Raw genomic sequence first — 14,032 nt, 5'->3', positions numbered from 1 at the left:
AGCCCTCCCCCGCCCCCGCCCTCCGCCGCGGTGTCTCCCTCCCTCCCCGCCACCTCCCCGCCTGTCACTACCACGCCGGAGAGCCACCATGGCGCACGGCGGGCCACGCGTGTCCGCCGCTGCCGCTCCGCGCGGGGCTGCCCGGCTGCCGCCGCCGCCGCTGCTGCTGCTGCTGCTTCTGCTGCCGCCGCTGCTGGGCGCCGCCGCCGCGCCGCGCTGCGCGGAGCCCTGCGGCCGCCCGCGCCCGATAGCTCTGACCCGCGGGGCGCGCAGCCCCCCGGACCCGCGGCGCGGTGGCGGGGCGGCGGCGGGGAGCAGCCGCTCCAGGAGAGCATCCTTGGCGGCCGGCCGGGAGCAGGTCTCCCTTATCAGCACCTCCTTCGTGCTGAAAGGGGACGCGTCTCACAACCAGGCGATGGTGCACTGGACGGGCGAGAACAGCAGCGTGAGTGCGAGGGGCAGTGCGGGCGGGGTTTGGGGTCCCTGCCCTTGCCACTGCTTTGCTCTTCCAACTTGCGGGGCGGAACCTGCGCTCCGCCGGCCTCGGTGCGGCCGGAGCGCGCTGCTCCCGCCTCCCGCTGGCCGGCCCGGGGCGCGGGAGTCCCCGCGGGCAGCGCTCGGGGTGCTGCGGACGGTGAGGTGCCGCCGGGAGGCGAAGCGCCGCCCTGGTCGGGCCGGCCCCGCGTACCCCTCTCCACTTCCCCAGAAGTTTGGAAAGTTTGCGAGCGCGCATCTTGCAGAGGCGCCGGGTGCGCGGTGTGCTCCGCGCCGCGCCGCGCCGCGCCGCGCTGCGAGGAGGAGGAGGAGGGCGGCTTGGCTCCGGACCGGCGAGGCGGCGTCCCTGTGCGGTCGGTGTGCCCCCGGGTCTGTGCCAGGGTATCCGGGTAAAGGGGAGGCAGGGACGAACTGCGGTGCGGGGATTATCTCCTCCAGCCCCGCATGAAGTCCCAGATTAAATTGTCGAGGCTTAATCGATTCACCGCGACTCAGTCATCCCCGTGTAATCCGCGCCGCTCTCTGCCTCCTCAAGCGCCAGGGAAAGAAAAACCCGAAAAAACCAGAAAATGAAATAAAACGCAGTTCTGGGCTTGAGATGATGTGAGCAGCAGGAGTGAGAGAGCGGGACGGCCCCGCCGGGCGCCGCAGGAGCTTAAGGGCGTCCCGCAAAGGTCCGGAATAGCAGCAGCTCTCCGAGGGGGCTTTTACAGCCACATCGGTGGATAAAAATCGTGCGCTGGGACCAGTGATACTTCATTAGAGCATCAGTGTTCACAACTTTACACAGTTAAAACAGTGTGTCTTGCCTTTATTGTTTATCTAGTTTAGACAGCAACTCTCACGGTGAGTGCCCCTACTATTTTTTAAACTAATTTTCAATATCAGCTAGTCTTCACTTCTTTATGTATTGATCCATTAATGGTTGTGTATTCGCACGGGTGGTTTCAGAGATTTGCTGCTTCTAATTTATTCTTCACTGAAACATTATATCATAATAGTGGGCGTCATGGGTAAATATTACATAGCACCTTGCACTGTCTGTGTAACTTCATAGTCAGGAAAATATCGTTATGAAGGCTTAAGGTGAACTTTCTCCTGGAGGATTTTAGTGTTTCTGGAAAACTGAGCATTTTTACAACAGTTCAGCTAAGCTCTGAGTCTGCTTGAACTTTGTGAATTTAGTATAAAGTTTACTTAAACTTGGCTCAGTTCAGAGTGTGCGTGTGTGTGTTATAATTCTCATAAGTATGTGAACTATCATCCTTTTTCTAGGACCTGAAGTCCTGAGTTTTTGCCTGTTTTGCTGGGGAGTCAGCCAGGATGTGGAGCTGCTAAGGCTCCACTTATGAGGACGCAGTGATTCCCTGGAGCATGCTGAGCGCTTATGTTAATGCTCTTGTATAATCAGGTGTCAGAGTTGAAGTCAGCATCATAAAGCTTGACACTTTCAAAGGCAGTTTTTGATTTGCTCAGGAAGGAAGTGTAAGATGATGGTCATTTTCTGTGAAAAGAAAGTGTTGCAAATCAGCAGCATCAGCTATTCTGATTCTGTCCTTCCTCCATTTCTCTGCTATTAGACTGCTGCCGTTTTTTTGTGGACAGTGCTCGCAGGCTGTTAGGACAGCTTCATTGAAAAATTCAGTATTAAAAAGTTGGCATAAGTTCATTTTTTGACATAGAAGGCAAGTAACAGCTTTCATGCACAGCATTCTGCACTCTAAAATGAATACAGTAGAACCTTGCTAATCCACAGTTATGACTAGCGGTCTCGCCTCGCCTCTCTGCAAAGATTTAATAACAGATGCTGCAGTGAGGGCTTGTATTGCTAAAATGTTATTATTTTTTCACAGTATGCTACAGCTCACTTACTAGAATACTACCACGTAGTCTCTTCAAAAGCAAAGATAAATGGCAACTGTCAGAAGAAATGAAAGTGGTTATAGTCTTTGCTGCAACTTAGTTCTTTTTTTGTTTGCTTAGTTGCTATCTACTAATTCATTATTGCAGGATGACGCACTCTTCATGAATGCCTGCGGATGTTCTCTACATTATTTATACATTCAATAAAAAATACTTTTGCAGAGTTACTTATAAAGTATGATGCTCACTCTGCCTGCCATCGGGTGATTACTGTCAACCAAGACTGTATTTGAACAAGTGACCTGGTAATGAAGGACTCTTTGCTGCCTTAACCCAAATTAAAGCAGCCAGTCTTTGCACAGGATGTTTTACAGTATAACTGTCAGCATTTTTTTCAGCATCTTTTCTTTTTAGTTAGCTTTGTTTTATTGCATGCTTCCAGAAGAAGAGCTGATTTTAACAAAGGCGTCCAGAGAAAAATGATTTGTAAAGACAGTTTGTAGAATATTTTTTTTTTGTTTTCTTTTTCTTTCTTTTTTTAAGGCATGGAAGAAATACATTAAGCTCAAAGGAAACAGGATGGGCTCAAGGGGATTGAAGAGAATTTTGCTGCATGCTTGTATATTATATTAAAACAATTGAAAATGAACACCTGATCCCAAACATATTTAAGGTAGTTTTGAATGTCTATTTGTTTAAGTAGATATGTATGCATTTATTTATGTTACTCTGGGTTGTTTGGAGGTAGGAACGCTAACATCCACTGCTTCTCAAAACTGCCACCTTATTCTGTGTTCTTAAATCTATGGCAAGTTTTTCCTTGCCTTGGAAGCACAGGCTTGAGTCATGGATCTCTGTTCTGTCCCAGGTGCATTGCAGCCAAGGGGAGGGCTGTCCTTCCTACAGTGGGGTTTTGGATCAGGCCCTGAGAACCTCAGGAGGCACTCAGCAATCTTGAAGTGTCACCACACACATTTGGCACCTCATTGGAGGTACTCAGCACTTTGTAAACCAAGGAGCTAAACTAGTTTCTTTGCCCTTTACAGCTGTGTGGCTGAAAATCTGACAGTGATGAGCTCCAGATGACCACATATCCTCCTAAACACCTCACCTAGTAAAATAAATGAAGAAGAAATATGCAATAGGATTATTCCTTTGAGCTCCATGATGAAGAGACAACCAAAAAAAGCGGAGGGGGCAGCTGCATCTCTCAGGGATGTTCACCTGCATGAATAGTTCATTGAAAGTGCTACCATGGAGTGTGGATCAAGGGCAAATACATCAGTGTGAGAGGGGCAGAGGTTAGGTTGATGTGCAGATGGAGTTTTAAAAAAATAATTTGTATCATGTAAATCATCCTGTGCTGCATTGCTAGGTGCATGAGATTTTTGGTTGCATGAGATGTCCTGAAAGAAACTAGGGAGGCTATAAATTAAACTGATCCTCTCTCCTCCCTCTTCTTTTCTGTACTGTAGAAGTCTGATGTTTACTTATTATCCTCTTCTAATGCTGTTAGTTTTTTGAGTTAGAGAAATGGTCTCTAACTAATGGTCTCATCCTAAAGCAGAGGATGTGGTTGCATGGATTGTAAAGTGGCCTTGAATCACTGGGAAGATCAGGGTACAATTCCTTGCTTTGTCAAGAGAGAACTGTACCAGGAGGGATGCAAATTGCTTCCCGCTTTGTGTCCTCATTACTTTATTTTGTACTCTAATAATTATTTACAAATCCTATAAACGAGAAGCATGTCTCCAACCTTTCTTGGCAGTGGGATTTATAGTCAAAACTGTCACTGGTGATGCAGGTCTTGCAAAGCCAGTACTTGTCACAGCAAGAGTGTGGCTGGTTAGTGAATTCCTGCAATTAGTATTTCTGCTCTCTGTCCCCTCCGCCTACTGAAATCTGTTGTGAGGTCTTACTTTCAAACAAAGGCTCATGCAAGTGGAACTAATTTTCCTACCAGTCTTAAAATATCATAAACTGAAGACATGACAGGTGGGTAGTGCAACACACCATTTACTGTGGGAAGGGCAAGTAATTGACATCCGTGTAACTGATAAATAACATTGAGAATTGGAATATATACAAGTAGCAGGCTAAAAGAATTGCCCTTAGTGTGTTAAGCTAAAACATGCATGTGCCCAGATGTACTAAAAATATGCTAGCTTTTCTGATTTGGGGGAAAAATAGTCAATTCATGACAGTTTTTAAAAATCCTACTTTTCCTTAGGAGAGACCTTAGTCATCCCAAGAGGTTTTTTTGGTGCTAGATAAACAACTTTGTTTACAAAACTCTATTCTTTTTGACCCTCCTGAAGAATTCCCATTCTGCATCAATACTAGCCAATTAAAAAAAAAAAAAAATCAAAGCCAAAGCAGAAACAGAGGGAGAATGACACTCGTATTCACAATTGATTTTGATTCAGGGGCTGCTCTTCATGCTGTGTGCAGACTGCTAAAGTGTTGTGAGCAGGACTTTGGCCAGCTACTTCCAAGTCTGAAGTTTCATGGTGCCAGTATTTCCTTTTTCTGTTTGTTGTCAAAATATTAAATCCATGCAGGAGCTTATTTGTCCAGTAACTTGATGTCATGATCCCCCATAAACATGTAGCTCTTTGTTAAGGAAAATAAATGTAAATATACACACCATTTTTTTCCAAGTCTTAAATATTTAGCAGCAACTTACCAGAAAGGAAGATTTACTGCATGTCTACAGATATTGCTACACACAAAAACTTCAGCTGATCCAGACTTGTCTATATTTGACATACAGATACTTTGTTTAATTTAGAAACTATTACTCTTTTTGATACAGTTTCACCATATATGATTTGCAGAGCCTAGTGATCACTACATGTATTCTTCTGACAGATATTTTATTTAATTGGTTTTCTGTTTTGTTCAGTTTGCAATAAATTGTGAGGAAAACTATAAAAAGCATTGACTTAAATATTACTGTAGCATTACCTGTAATGGTAAATGTAGTTATCTATGCAAACTGGGCAAAAGTCCATTTGTGGTAAGGTTTGGGTGGTGTTTCTGCAGAGTAGTCAGACTACGTTTTATGAAACTAAAGGGAGCATGAGGTCAAAAATCCTGACAGCTCAAACCTTTGATAAATGGCAGATATATCACAAAATGAAAAGTAGATTTCCCATAGGGAGCGTTTTTCTTAAAATTCCTTGAGATGATAGTGTGATTATAAAAACAAATAGAAACCAAACCCAATAATCATATTTGAATGGAACAGCAGAATCCCACATGGAAAGCAGAATGATTTTAATCTGATTAAAGTAACTCAGGACTTTAACAATTCTTTTTCCTTTTTCTTTTTTAATGGTATAAAGTTTCTGGCTTACTTCATCTATTTGCTTCTACCACTGTTTTCCCTCTCTACCAGCCTTACATCTTGCTGTAAGTCATATTGCTGCCTGCAAGCTTTCTCCACATTTTGGCAAATTCCCACTGCTAAAGGAAAGAGAGAACCTCTTCTCATCCCCTAAGCAGACACTTAAAATGGATACATTAATTAGTAAATGTGTATTTCAAACATGCTTCAAAGTCCTCCACCATGAACAGCCCTCCACACCTGCAGCCATACCTGGTTTTACCTGGTTTGCTGGTTTAACTGGCATTATCTGGTTTGCTTAAGAGCAAGCTATTATAGCAATACTACTGTTCCAACGTTGGGACAAGATCACTTTAAATCTAGGAGGGAAATTTAGCAATGTACACTCAAGAGAGACACCAGATTGAAATCCTTGCTCTGATACTGCTGATGTATTACATGTGTGTGATAAACCAAACAATCATTAGGGATGTGTTTAGTCTGGGGATAGCAGTTCACATATGACAGTGGGAACAAAATGCATTCTTCCCAAGCTCGATGGTCTTAGAAATCTACCGATAAAGATCTTTGGAGAAAGAAATGAAGACATCCCTTTTGACTTTATTAAAATTCAGTAGAGTAGTAGATCCCTTTTGAAAGAACAGAAGGGGAAAATGATGAGCTTTTCATAAAATTAGTGATTGTTCCGCTAAAATGGCAAGCTCTGTAAGGTATGTACCACTTTATGAATTTAAAACATGAAACTGCCTAGATTACAGAAGCTTTTATGCCAAGCCTTTTTCCTGTCCAAATATAATATTTTATGGTTGTGTCAGTTACGACCAAAGGTTGTTCCCATAAAGGAGAGAGAATCTGCAGTACAGTCAAGTGGGATCTTTCAATGTTCTGAAAACTCAACTTCATTTATGCAAATGTGGAAAGTATAGGTTGAAAGTATTCTGCAGTATACAATTGCTTCCTGTAGCTCAGAATTCAACTTGATGACCTGCAACATTCCTTCAGCATTTTTATTCTCAAAGTCTCACATTCCTTACCAAACATTCCCATCCCCAACCTCTGTCCAGGTAATAATCATTTAAAACTCTAACAAATCACCAATTACAAAACCACTTTTAAAGAAATAATGGATGGGATCCTTTGCCATGCCTTTCCTTCTTTAGGAAGGAGAAGATTCTCCACTGCAAGGGTGGCAAGACACTGGAAAAAGTTGCCTGGAGAAGTTGTGGGTGCCGTATCCCTGGAGCTGGCAGGATGGGGCTTTGAGATACCTGGTCTAGTGGAAGGTTTCCTGCCTGTGGCAGGGGGGTTGGAACTAGATGAACTTTATGGTGCTTTCCAAACCAAACCATTCTGTGATTCTATGATTCAGCCATTAAGTCTAAGCTTGGACTTCTGCAGTAGGAAGGAGATAGGGATGGTCTCTGACAATCTTAACAGGCATGCTTGAGAAAGTTTGGCATATCTGCTGGACTTGCTGACTTCCGTGCGATATGTAGAGAAGTGTTTTGCTTATGAATCCTATTGGATGTCGTCAGCCCTGGATGAGGCTGTTGTGGAAAGAGGAGAGATGCTGAGGTGCTGCTGTCTTGCAGGACTGGGAGCCCTCGGCAGAGCTGGTGATGCTCTGCGCAGCCCCGTCACCACGTCTGCGAGCTGTAAGCAGAGTTGAGGTGGTCATGGTGATGCCTGGGGGAAATTTAATGCTTGGCCAGAGACAGAGCATGAGGTTCCAAATGAACAGCTGCTGGATTAAATTGAAGCTGAATAGTAGTGCCAAAGAACTTTGCCTGTTATCTCACCAGTATCTTCTGAAATACCACTTGCCTTACATAGGTGCTATTGCAGTTTCCCACCTGCAAGGTGAGAATAATAATACTTTATCTTTTAGGATGGCTTTTGACTAAAAATTAGCTTTGCACTTTGATATTAAAGTAATGGTTGTTACCATAACACCTAAAAGAGACAGGACTATAGAAAATCACATCTGTGGTTTCTTTGTTCCTTTGACTGTTTCACAGTACAGCCCAGGAATGAGAGAAGAAAAGACTGTCACAGGTCATGCAAACTGGTCTGCTTGTTCTGATATTTGTTTTGATCAGGGCTCCTTTTAATATGTAGTCCAGTTTAATTTAAATGCCTAGACTCTGGCACTTCAAGATCATTGAACGATCTTAAGATTGTGTGACTAAAAACAGTATCAGTGAAATCTAACCTGTATTAAATATGATTTTTCTGTCTTTGTTTAGCAGTATAATGAAACAACTATGCTTCTTTCTCAGTGCTTTTATTTTTTCTACTCTTGTAGACTAATAACTATTTTGCTGAATAACGTTTATTTTGACCTTATAACTTTTCTTTTATAGCTCATTTTTGCTAGTTCTTTAATTGCACCACCTGGATAGGACAGTACCTAGATATAATAGTACCTGTCTATTGTGTATCTGACAGGCACATTTTTAGAAATGTACTTACAGAGATTATTGTTCATTTCTCACATCCTTCTAATTGCTCTAATATCCTTGTGATTATCTGTTTTCCTGGAAAGAAAATCACAGCACAGTAAATAGGTTTGGTTTTTTTCTAAAGGGAAGTCATAAAAACAAATAATTTGGTCATTAGCAAAAAAGGTATTTTTTGTGGTTTCTGTGCAGTAACATGGTTAAAAGGTTGTTCTAGTAGATGAAGTAGGTGTATTTGATGTTTTTTTCCCCCCATTCACTTTATGAACTTTGTTTCTTTATCACTGGAGGCACATTAAACTCCATGAGTGTTGCAGCAGCGTATCTGGAAGCACAAACCCCTGTGATGTGTCCTTACTCCTGTGGAACAGTAGGCCCATGTTTACTGGCCAGTATGTTCAGTTTTAGCAGATGGCAAGCTACACTCTGTGAAAACACCTTTTTTTTTTCAGTGTTACTGTTTCTTGTCTGGCCCCTGGACTGAAAGTGCAACAGGGAAAGAGCAGTCTTCCCCCTGCAAGTGTATGAGCAAGATGTGTACTGGGGTTCTGCTCTGAGTTGGTAGCATTTAGATGCTGTGTAATACCAATAAATAATGATGATGGTGATTGAGAATTGAGCTGTTCCACCTGTAAATTTTATCAGTGCTCAGCTTGGCCTTCCTAACTGAGCTGTGGTGGAGAAACATTGCTTTCCTCAGGTGTTGAAGAGGAGCCTGTTTACAATTAATGCATTCCCATGCTTCCCTCCACCAAAAATTGTCACTGCAAGACAGATGCCCAAGGGGATGGAGCTGCAGGGTGAGAGGAGTATGTTGGAATCACTCTTTGGGCTTTCAGCACTGTTTCACAGTGGTAAATGTGACTGATTCTGAAGAAATAGTTGTTTCTTCATTGAAAACACAATTGTATCAGGGGTAGTAGGTTGCCATAAAATCCTCAAGGGGTACAATAAGATATTTTTCCTGTGTTTGCTAGCAGAAGGATGCCTTGTAACTTGGTCTTTTCAGAGGATTGGAACTGTCTGTGAGTCTAAAGCATCTAAATCTGCAGCAGCACTTGTTAAATCTTGCCATTTATGAAGAGCAGAATACACTTCTCTCAGCCCTTGTTTTATGCTCCCAGGTACTGTTTTGGGGGTTCAGCCTAAGTAGGCACCAGTGTTAACATAGGCAGAGATAAGAGTATAACCCTGAGGGATCTCATGAACCCCTTTAGTATGGGCTGCTCTATTTTATGCACTGTTTTTGAAGGGCTCCATGGATGAGATATAAAAACAGAAATAAACCAGACAAAAGCAGCATGTGCCACGAACAGGTGGATTAGTGGATTACTTTCTGGGTGCACAGAGATCTTTACTGTCAATTACCACCACCAGTCAATGGGCATCCAAACGGCTGTAGTGCACATATGCAGTGTTTCAATAATCAGCCTGTTGCAGAGCTCATGAGGTGAATTCCAGGGAGATTTGTAGCAGCAAATGCCTGGAGATGTTCACGGAGCTGGCTGGTGATGGTGAAGTGCATGCAGTTGGATGTCATAGAAACACTAGTTCTCTTTTGCCCACTTCACCTCAACCTGCAGTGATTTCCCCGGTGGAAAAGGAAGTCAAAATCGGATTATTAGGATCTGCTCTGCATTTGTCTTTGTACTTACAGGCTCCAATCTTGATGATTCTTAACTAAAGAAACTCCAATATCCTACTCCATGGCAGGTTGGTATCAGTAAACTTCTGCCTCTAACTTCCCAGCTGGTTTTGGGAGGGATCCCTCTGTGCTCTTTCTGAACTTTTTGGGGCCCTGTTGAGAGTAGTAAGCATTCACATTAGATGTGGCTGCCTCACACTGGTCTGCGCATGTGCTAAGTGAACTTCATTCCTTCTGGCGTCTCTCATTTTAGTCTTGTAACCTGCACTAGTTTAATTGCTGTGCATAGGGCTTTGGAATCTTCATTATTGTAGTATTTCATGAGGTTAGAGCATAGAAAAAGCTTTCTTCTCCCAAGCACAGATGCCTCCACACAGGCAGTAGGACTTCATCAAAGTTGCAGCTTTTGATGTAAAAGGCCATTTCTTATTTTGCTAATTTGTTTGGCTTTTAATCAGTGGTTTCCTGTGTTTCCCTGCCTGTTACCCAACCACAAAATGGCAAACATGTTAAAAGGTCTCAGCTTCCTTGAGAGCAGTCTCGAAATATGCTCTTTGCCCTGAGTGAGAAGTACAAGCTGAACAGAAACAATGCAAAACATTTATGCTGGGAGTAGGGTGGCTTCAGAGTGAGAGCTGTGTCCTGAGCACCAGTGACAGACTACAGAGTGAACTCTCTGGTTGCCGTTCACTGTACTGATGCTTGGTGTAGAAAATTGGGAAGCCACCACTATTAGTGGTTCTGAGCTTTTCTTTCTCCCTGGATGAGGGAGGCAAATACTGGCAGAGTCAGCTGAGATCTGATGCTCTTCTTTTTGAAGTTTCCTGGCCTGATAGGAAAAACAAATATGAAAGAATACAGAGTTTCTTCTTTCCTCTCTTGTATGTGACATCCACTGAGGTGCTACTGAGCACATGCAGGAGGGAAGAGGATATGTGGATAGAGCAAAATTGTCCGTATTTTTGGAGCAAGCAGCCCACTATCAATTTACTAAATTTCTCTTGGGTCACAGATACTATTGCTTAACACTGTCTAAAACCACTGTAAAGAAGAGAAGCAAAAAAATGTGTTGCACATCACTTGAACAGCATTTTTGTAGCTCTGTGAAACCCACTTTCTGATCCACTGATAAAGTTATTGGCTCCTATCAGCTTCTGTGAAGGAAGATGCAGAAGGAACACATTCCCTGCATATAAGCTGAATCAGGCACCTTTGCTTAAAAATTGTAGGATGTAGCTCAGTGAACAATTTTCAGTTCATAATGAAATACATATGTTCATGCAGAATCTCTCAAGGGCCACTGGGCAGAGCTCTGAGGTCCACTAACAAGGTCTTCTTTTCCTTCCTTCCTTTCTTCCTCATCTTCCAACTGCTTTAAACCAGATGTTTTTTTATAAAGTGGGCTTCATTTAGAAGGCTTTGAACCTTTAATAATCTTATTGCTCCTGGAGAACCCTAAGAGAGAATTTTAAAATTTTATTATATAAGCACTTTGTGCTCTGTGTTCCATTTCTTGATTTAAAAACCCTTGGGAGAGAGATGACTGATATCAGACTACCATATATAATCCATGTGAGAACTGGGTTGTTAGCTGGTAAATTATCAATATAATTTTTTGGGGTGGTTTAGTTAACTGCAGAAAGGCACTTCTTAAACTGGCATGAACTGCTACAACATAAGAATTGAATGAAAGACAAGCTTCTTCATCAGTACATGGACTTGGTTTAGTTTGATCAGTCTGCAAGCACACAGGAATGTTCAGGCTGCTTTTGTGTGTGTTTCTGAGGCTAGAAATGCTTTATGAACACGAGCTGCATGAAAAGAAGAGCCTCCACTTCCTGTTTGAATCAATGTCCATATTATTGTTAGGGATTACATCTTGGCTCTAATGTTCATGACTGTGAAGAGACTGTTCCTGAAGATGGGAATATAAAGCTACAGAAGGATGTAATTTTTATCTTGTTTGCAGAAACTGCCAGCAAGTCTGGTTATTGCATTGCTGTACTTTGTGAAGTACATCAAGGCTTCCCTGAGGGAGCAGAGCTCAGCCCAGTGTGATGTTTCACAGGGATCGGTAGCTCAGGAGTTGAGCCCATTGAGCTGAGACCACTGAAATTCACATTTAGGCATAGACTCTGTGCCAGGGAATAATATAAAGAGTTCATAGTCTTTGATCCACAGTCTGTTGTATGTGGATGGTTTGCACAAAATATGCATGCTTTTTATTTTTTTGCAGCCCCTAAATAGACTTGTATTTATTAAGTGAACCTTACTGTCACAGTCCCTATCAGTCAGTCAGAAACTCTGCTCCCCTTTAGGCAAGTTCTGCAGCTGTCCTTTGTTTCTGTTACTTTCCCGTCTGCTTTTTTGTATGTCTCATTCCTCCTTCCTCCTTCCTTTGTCTCTGTGTTTCCCCTTTGTTATTCTCCCTTCATTTCCTTCTCTGTATTGAATCACCTTTCTCACCCCTGAGGGCTTGAATAGCATCATCTTCCCCCTTCCATCTGAAAAAAAAAGATCTTGAAAGACACTGTAATGACACTGACATGTCATCAGTTTGGGGTTTGCCATTCCAGTGAAAATAGATGTTCACACTTGATCACATATTGTGTGTAGAATTGGACAGACTGCATGGCATTGCTTAAGGAAATCTTGTGTTCATGGCAGGATCTCTAGCTCTAGAGCATAGCAATAGCAGATGTTTAAAAAACAATTGTCCCCAAAATACATCATCTTAGTTGAAACTGGCCCACGAGCAGTGTATTTCACCTAATGCCCCAAATCAACTGTTTGAAGAGATCTCTTAAACCTACCTAGGGTTTGTTTTGGATTGGGCACATACTACAAAATACACTGCTTCTGTGTTAAGCTTCCAGGTGAGTTTAATAATCATAATTAGAAATGAAATACTCAAAATTCCATTTCCAGTTCTGTAATCTGCACATGCCATCTAATAAGAATTTGAAATGACTTGGCTGCTCAGCCAGGTTTAATTGAAAAATAATCATAATCTATTCAGTGTTAGATTTAGTGTATAGAAGAGGTATTGTGAGCAAAACAGAGATTCTGAAATGTCTATTACCGTGGATTTTATTGTCTGGATTAAGTTCAGATATTAGTGCACGTCATTCTCATACTTGGGTGATGTCATTCTGAGGTGTGACTTTGCCAAGTATGCCTCATTATTACTTTTTTGCAATGGACAGACAATGAATTCTTTTTCCTTTAAATGAAATTAAATATTTACAAGCTGTTACTTATTGCAGGAATTTAAATGAATGAAGCTTCTTTTGGAAACAAACACAAGCTGAGGAAAGCAGAGACAGCAAATGAGTTTGAAGCTGTCACAGGAGGAAACTTTGCATCTCATGTATCCAAGCTCTGTGGCTTTATCAGAGCCCTGAAAACATGGGAGTCAAAAGCAGAAACGTGTAAGGTCTTGGTTTCTGGCATATCTTATTTCTCTATTGCAAGTGCACTTGCTGTGTAGTCACTGCAGTTCATGGACTGAAAGAAGATGAACAGATTTAGAGTGCTTTTATCTAACACGAAATTGATACTGTCTTATGGGAATGACTTCTAAGAAGAACATGAGAATGTCTGTACTAGACTAGACCTGTGGATATTTAGGGAAGAACATCAGATTCAGATGAAAATTTTGTGATCCTTCACCAGACAGCTTTTCTGGCCAACAGTGATTTGTGGCTCAGGGGTAACTGTAAAAGCTTCTCAGGTGCAGGAAACACCTTGTTTGTAAACATGAAATGAGAGGGAAGATGAGCTCATGTACTTGATAGTACTGGATTTCTATTATCCTTTCCATAAAGCTAAATGAGCCCAAATTTTGGGGTATGTTCTCTAAGTGATTTAAATTTTGTGGCTTTGTCTCTACAATTTAGAATTTTAAAACCATTTATTGATTCTGTATTGATTTAAATAGTATTTAAATTCAGACAAATTATATAAAGTAAGAAGTAGATCTATCAACACAATTTACAAATTAGGGTTCTTTTTTCTATTGTAAGTTTCTCACCAATTTAGGTAGTTTAAAGAGTGTTATTCACTTGAGTGAATGTTGTTTCTGGAAAGAAAGATGCTTGGCAAAAGCAGTATTAGACGTCTTTTTGTTTCCATGGAATTTATTAAAGCATCTTTTTAGACAGGTGGATGATGGTGCTGTCATATGCAAAAAGTACAAAGTATCCTGAAAGTTTTCCTTGG

The 14,032-nt window shown here is 42.0% G+C and overlaps 1 protein-coding gene and 1 long non-coding RNA gene across 7 annotated transcripts in view; both read left to right on the top strand.

Moving 5' to 3' along the window:
- Positions 1 to 334: 334 nt before the first annotated feature.
- The window catches only part of SORCS2 (sortilin related VPS10 domain containing receptor 2), a 551,258-nt gene continuing 537,560 nt past the window's right edge, over positions 335 to 14,032 (top strand). For all 6 annotated transcript variants that reach the window (XM_048304588.1, XM_048304587.1, XM_048304585.1 and 3 more), the window contains exon 1: positions 335 to 445. In XM_048304588.1, coding sequence (XP_048160545.1) covers positions 416 to 445 — 30 coding nt within the window. In that variant the 5' untranslated portion in view covers positions 335 to 415. The remainder of the gene's footprint in view (positions 446 to 14,032) is intronic.
- On the top strand, positions 696 to 5,914 carry LOC125326389. Its single transcript, XR_007203795.1, has 3 exons — positions 696 to 1,341; positions 2,902 to 3,031; positions 3,405 to 5,914. It is a non-coding gene; the product is annotated as an uncharacterized LOC125326389 (long non-coding RNA).

Source organism: Corvus hawaiiensis, chromosome 5, assembly GCF_020740725.1.
Source record: "Corvus hawaiiensis isolate bCorHaw1 chromosome 5, bCorHaw1.pri.cur, whole genome shotgun sequence".
Classification (NCBI taxonomy): Eukaryota; Metazoa; Chordata; class Aves; order Passeriformes; family Corvidae; genus Corvus; species Corvus hawaiiensis.
This window is presented reverse-complemented; position numbering and strand designations above follow the sequence as displayed.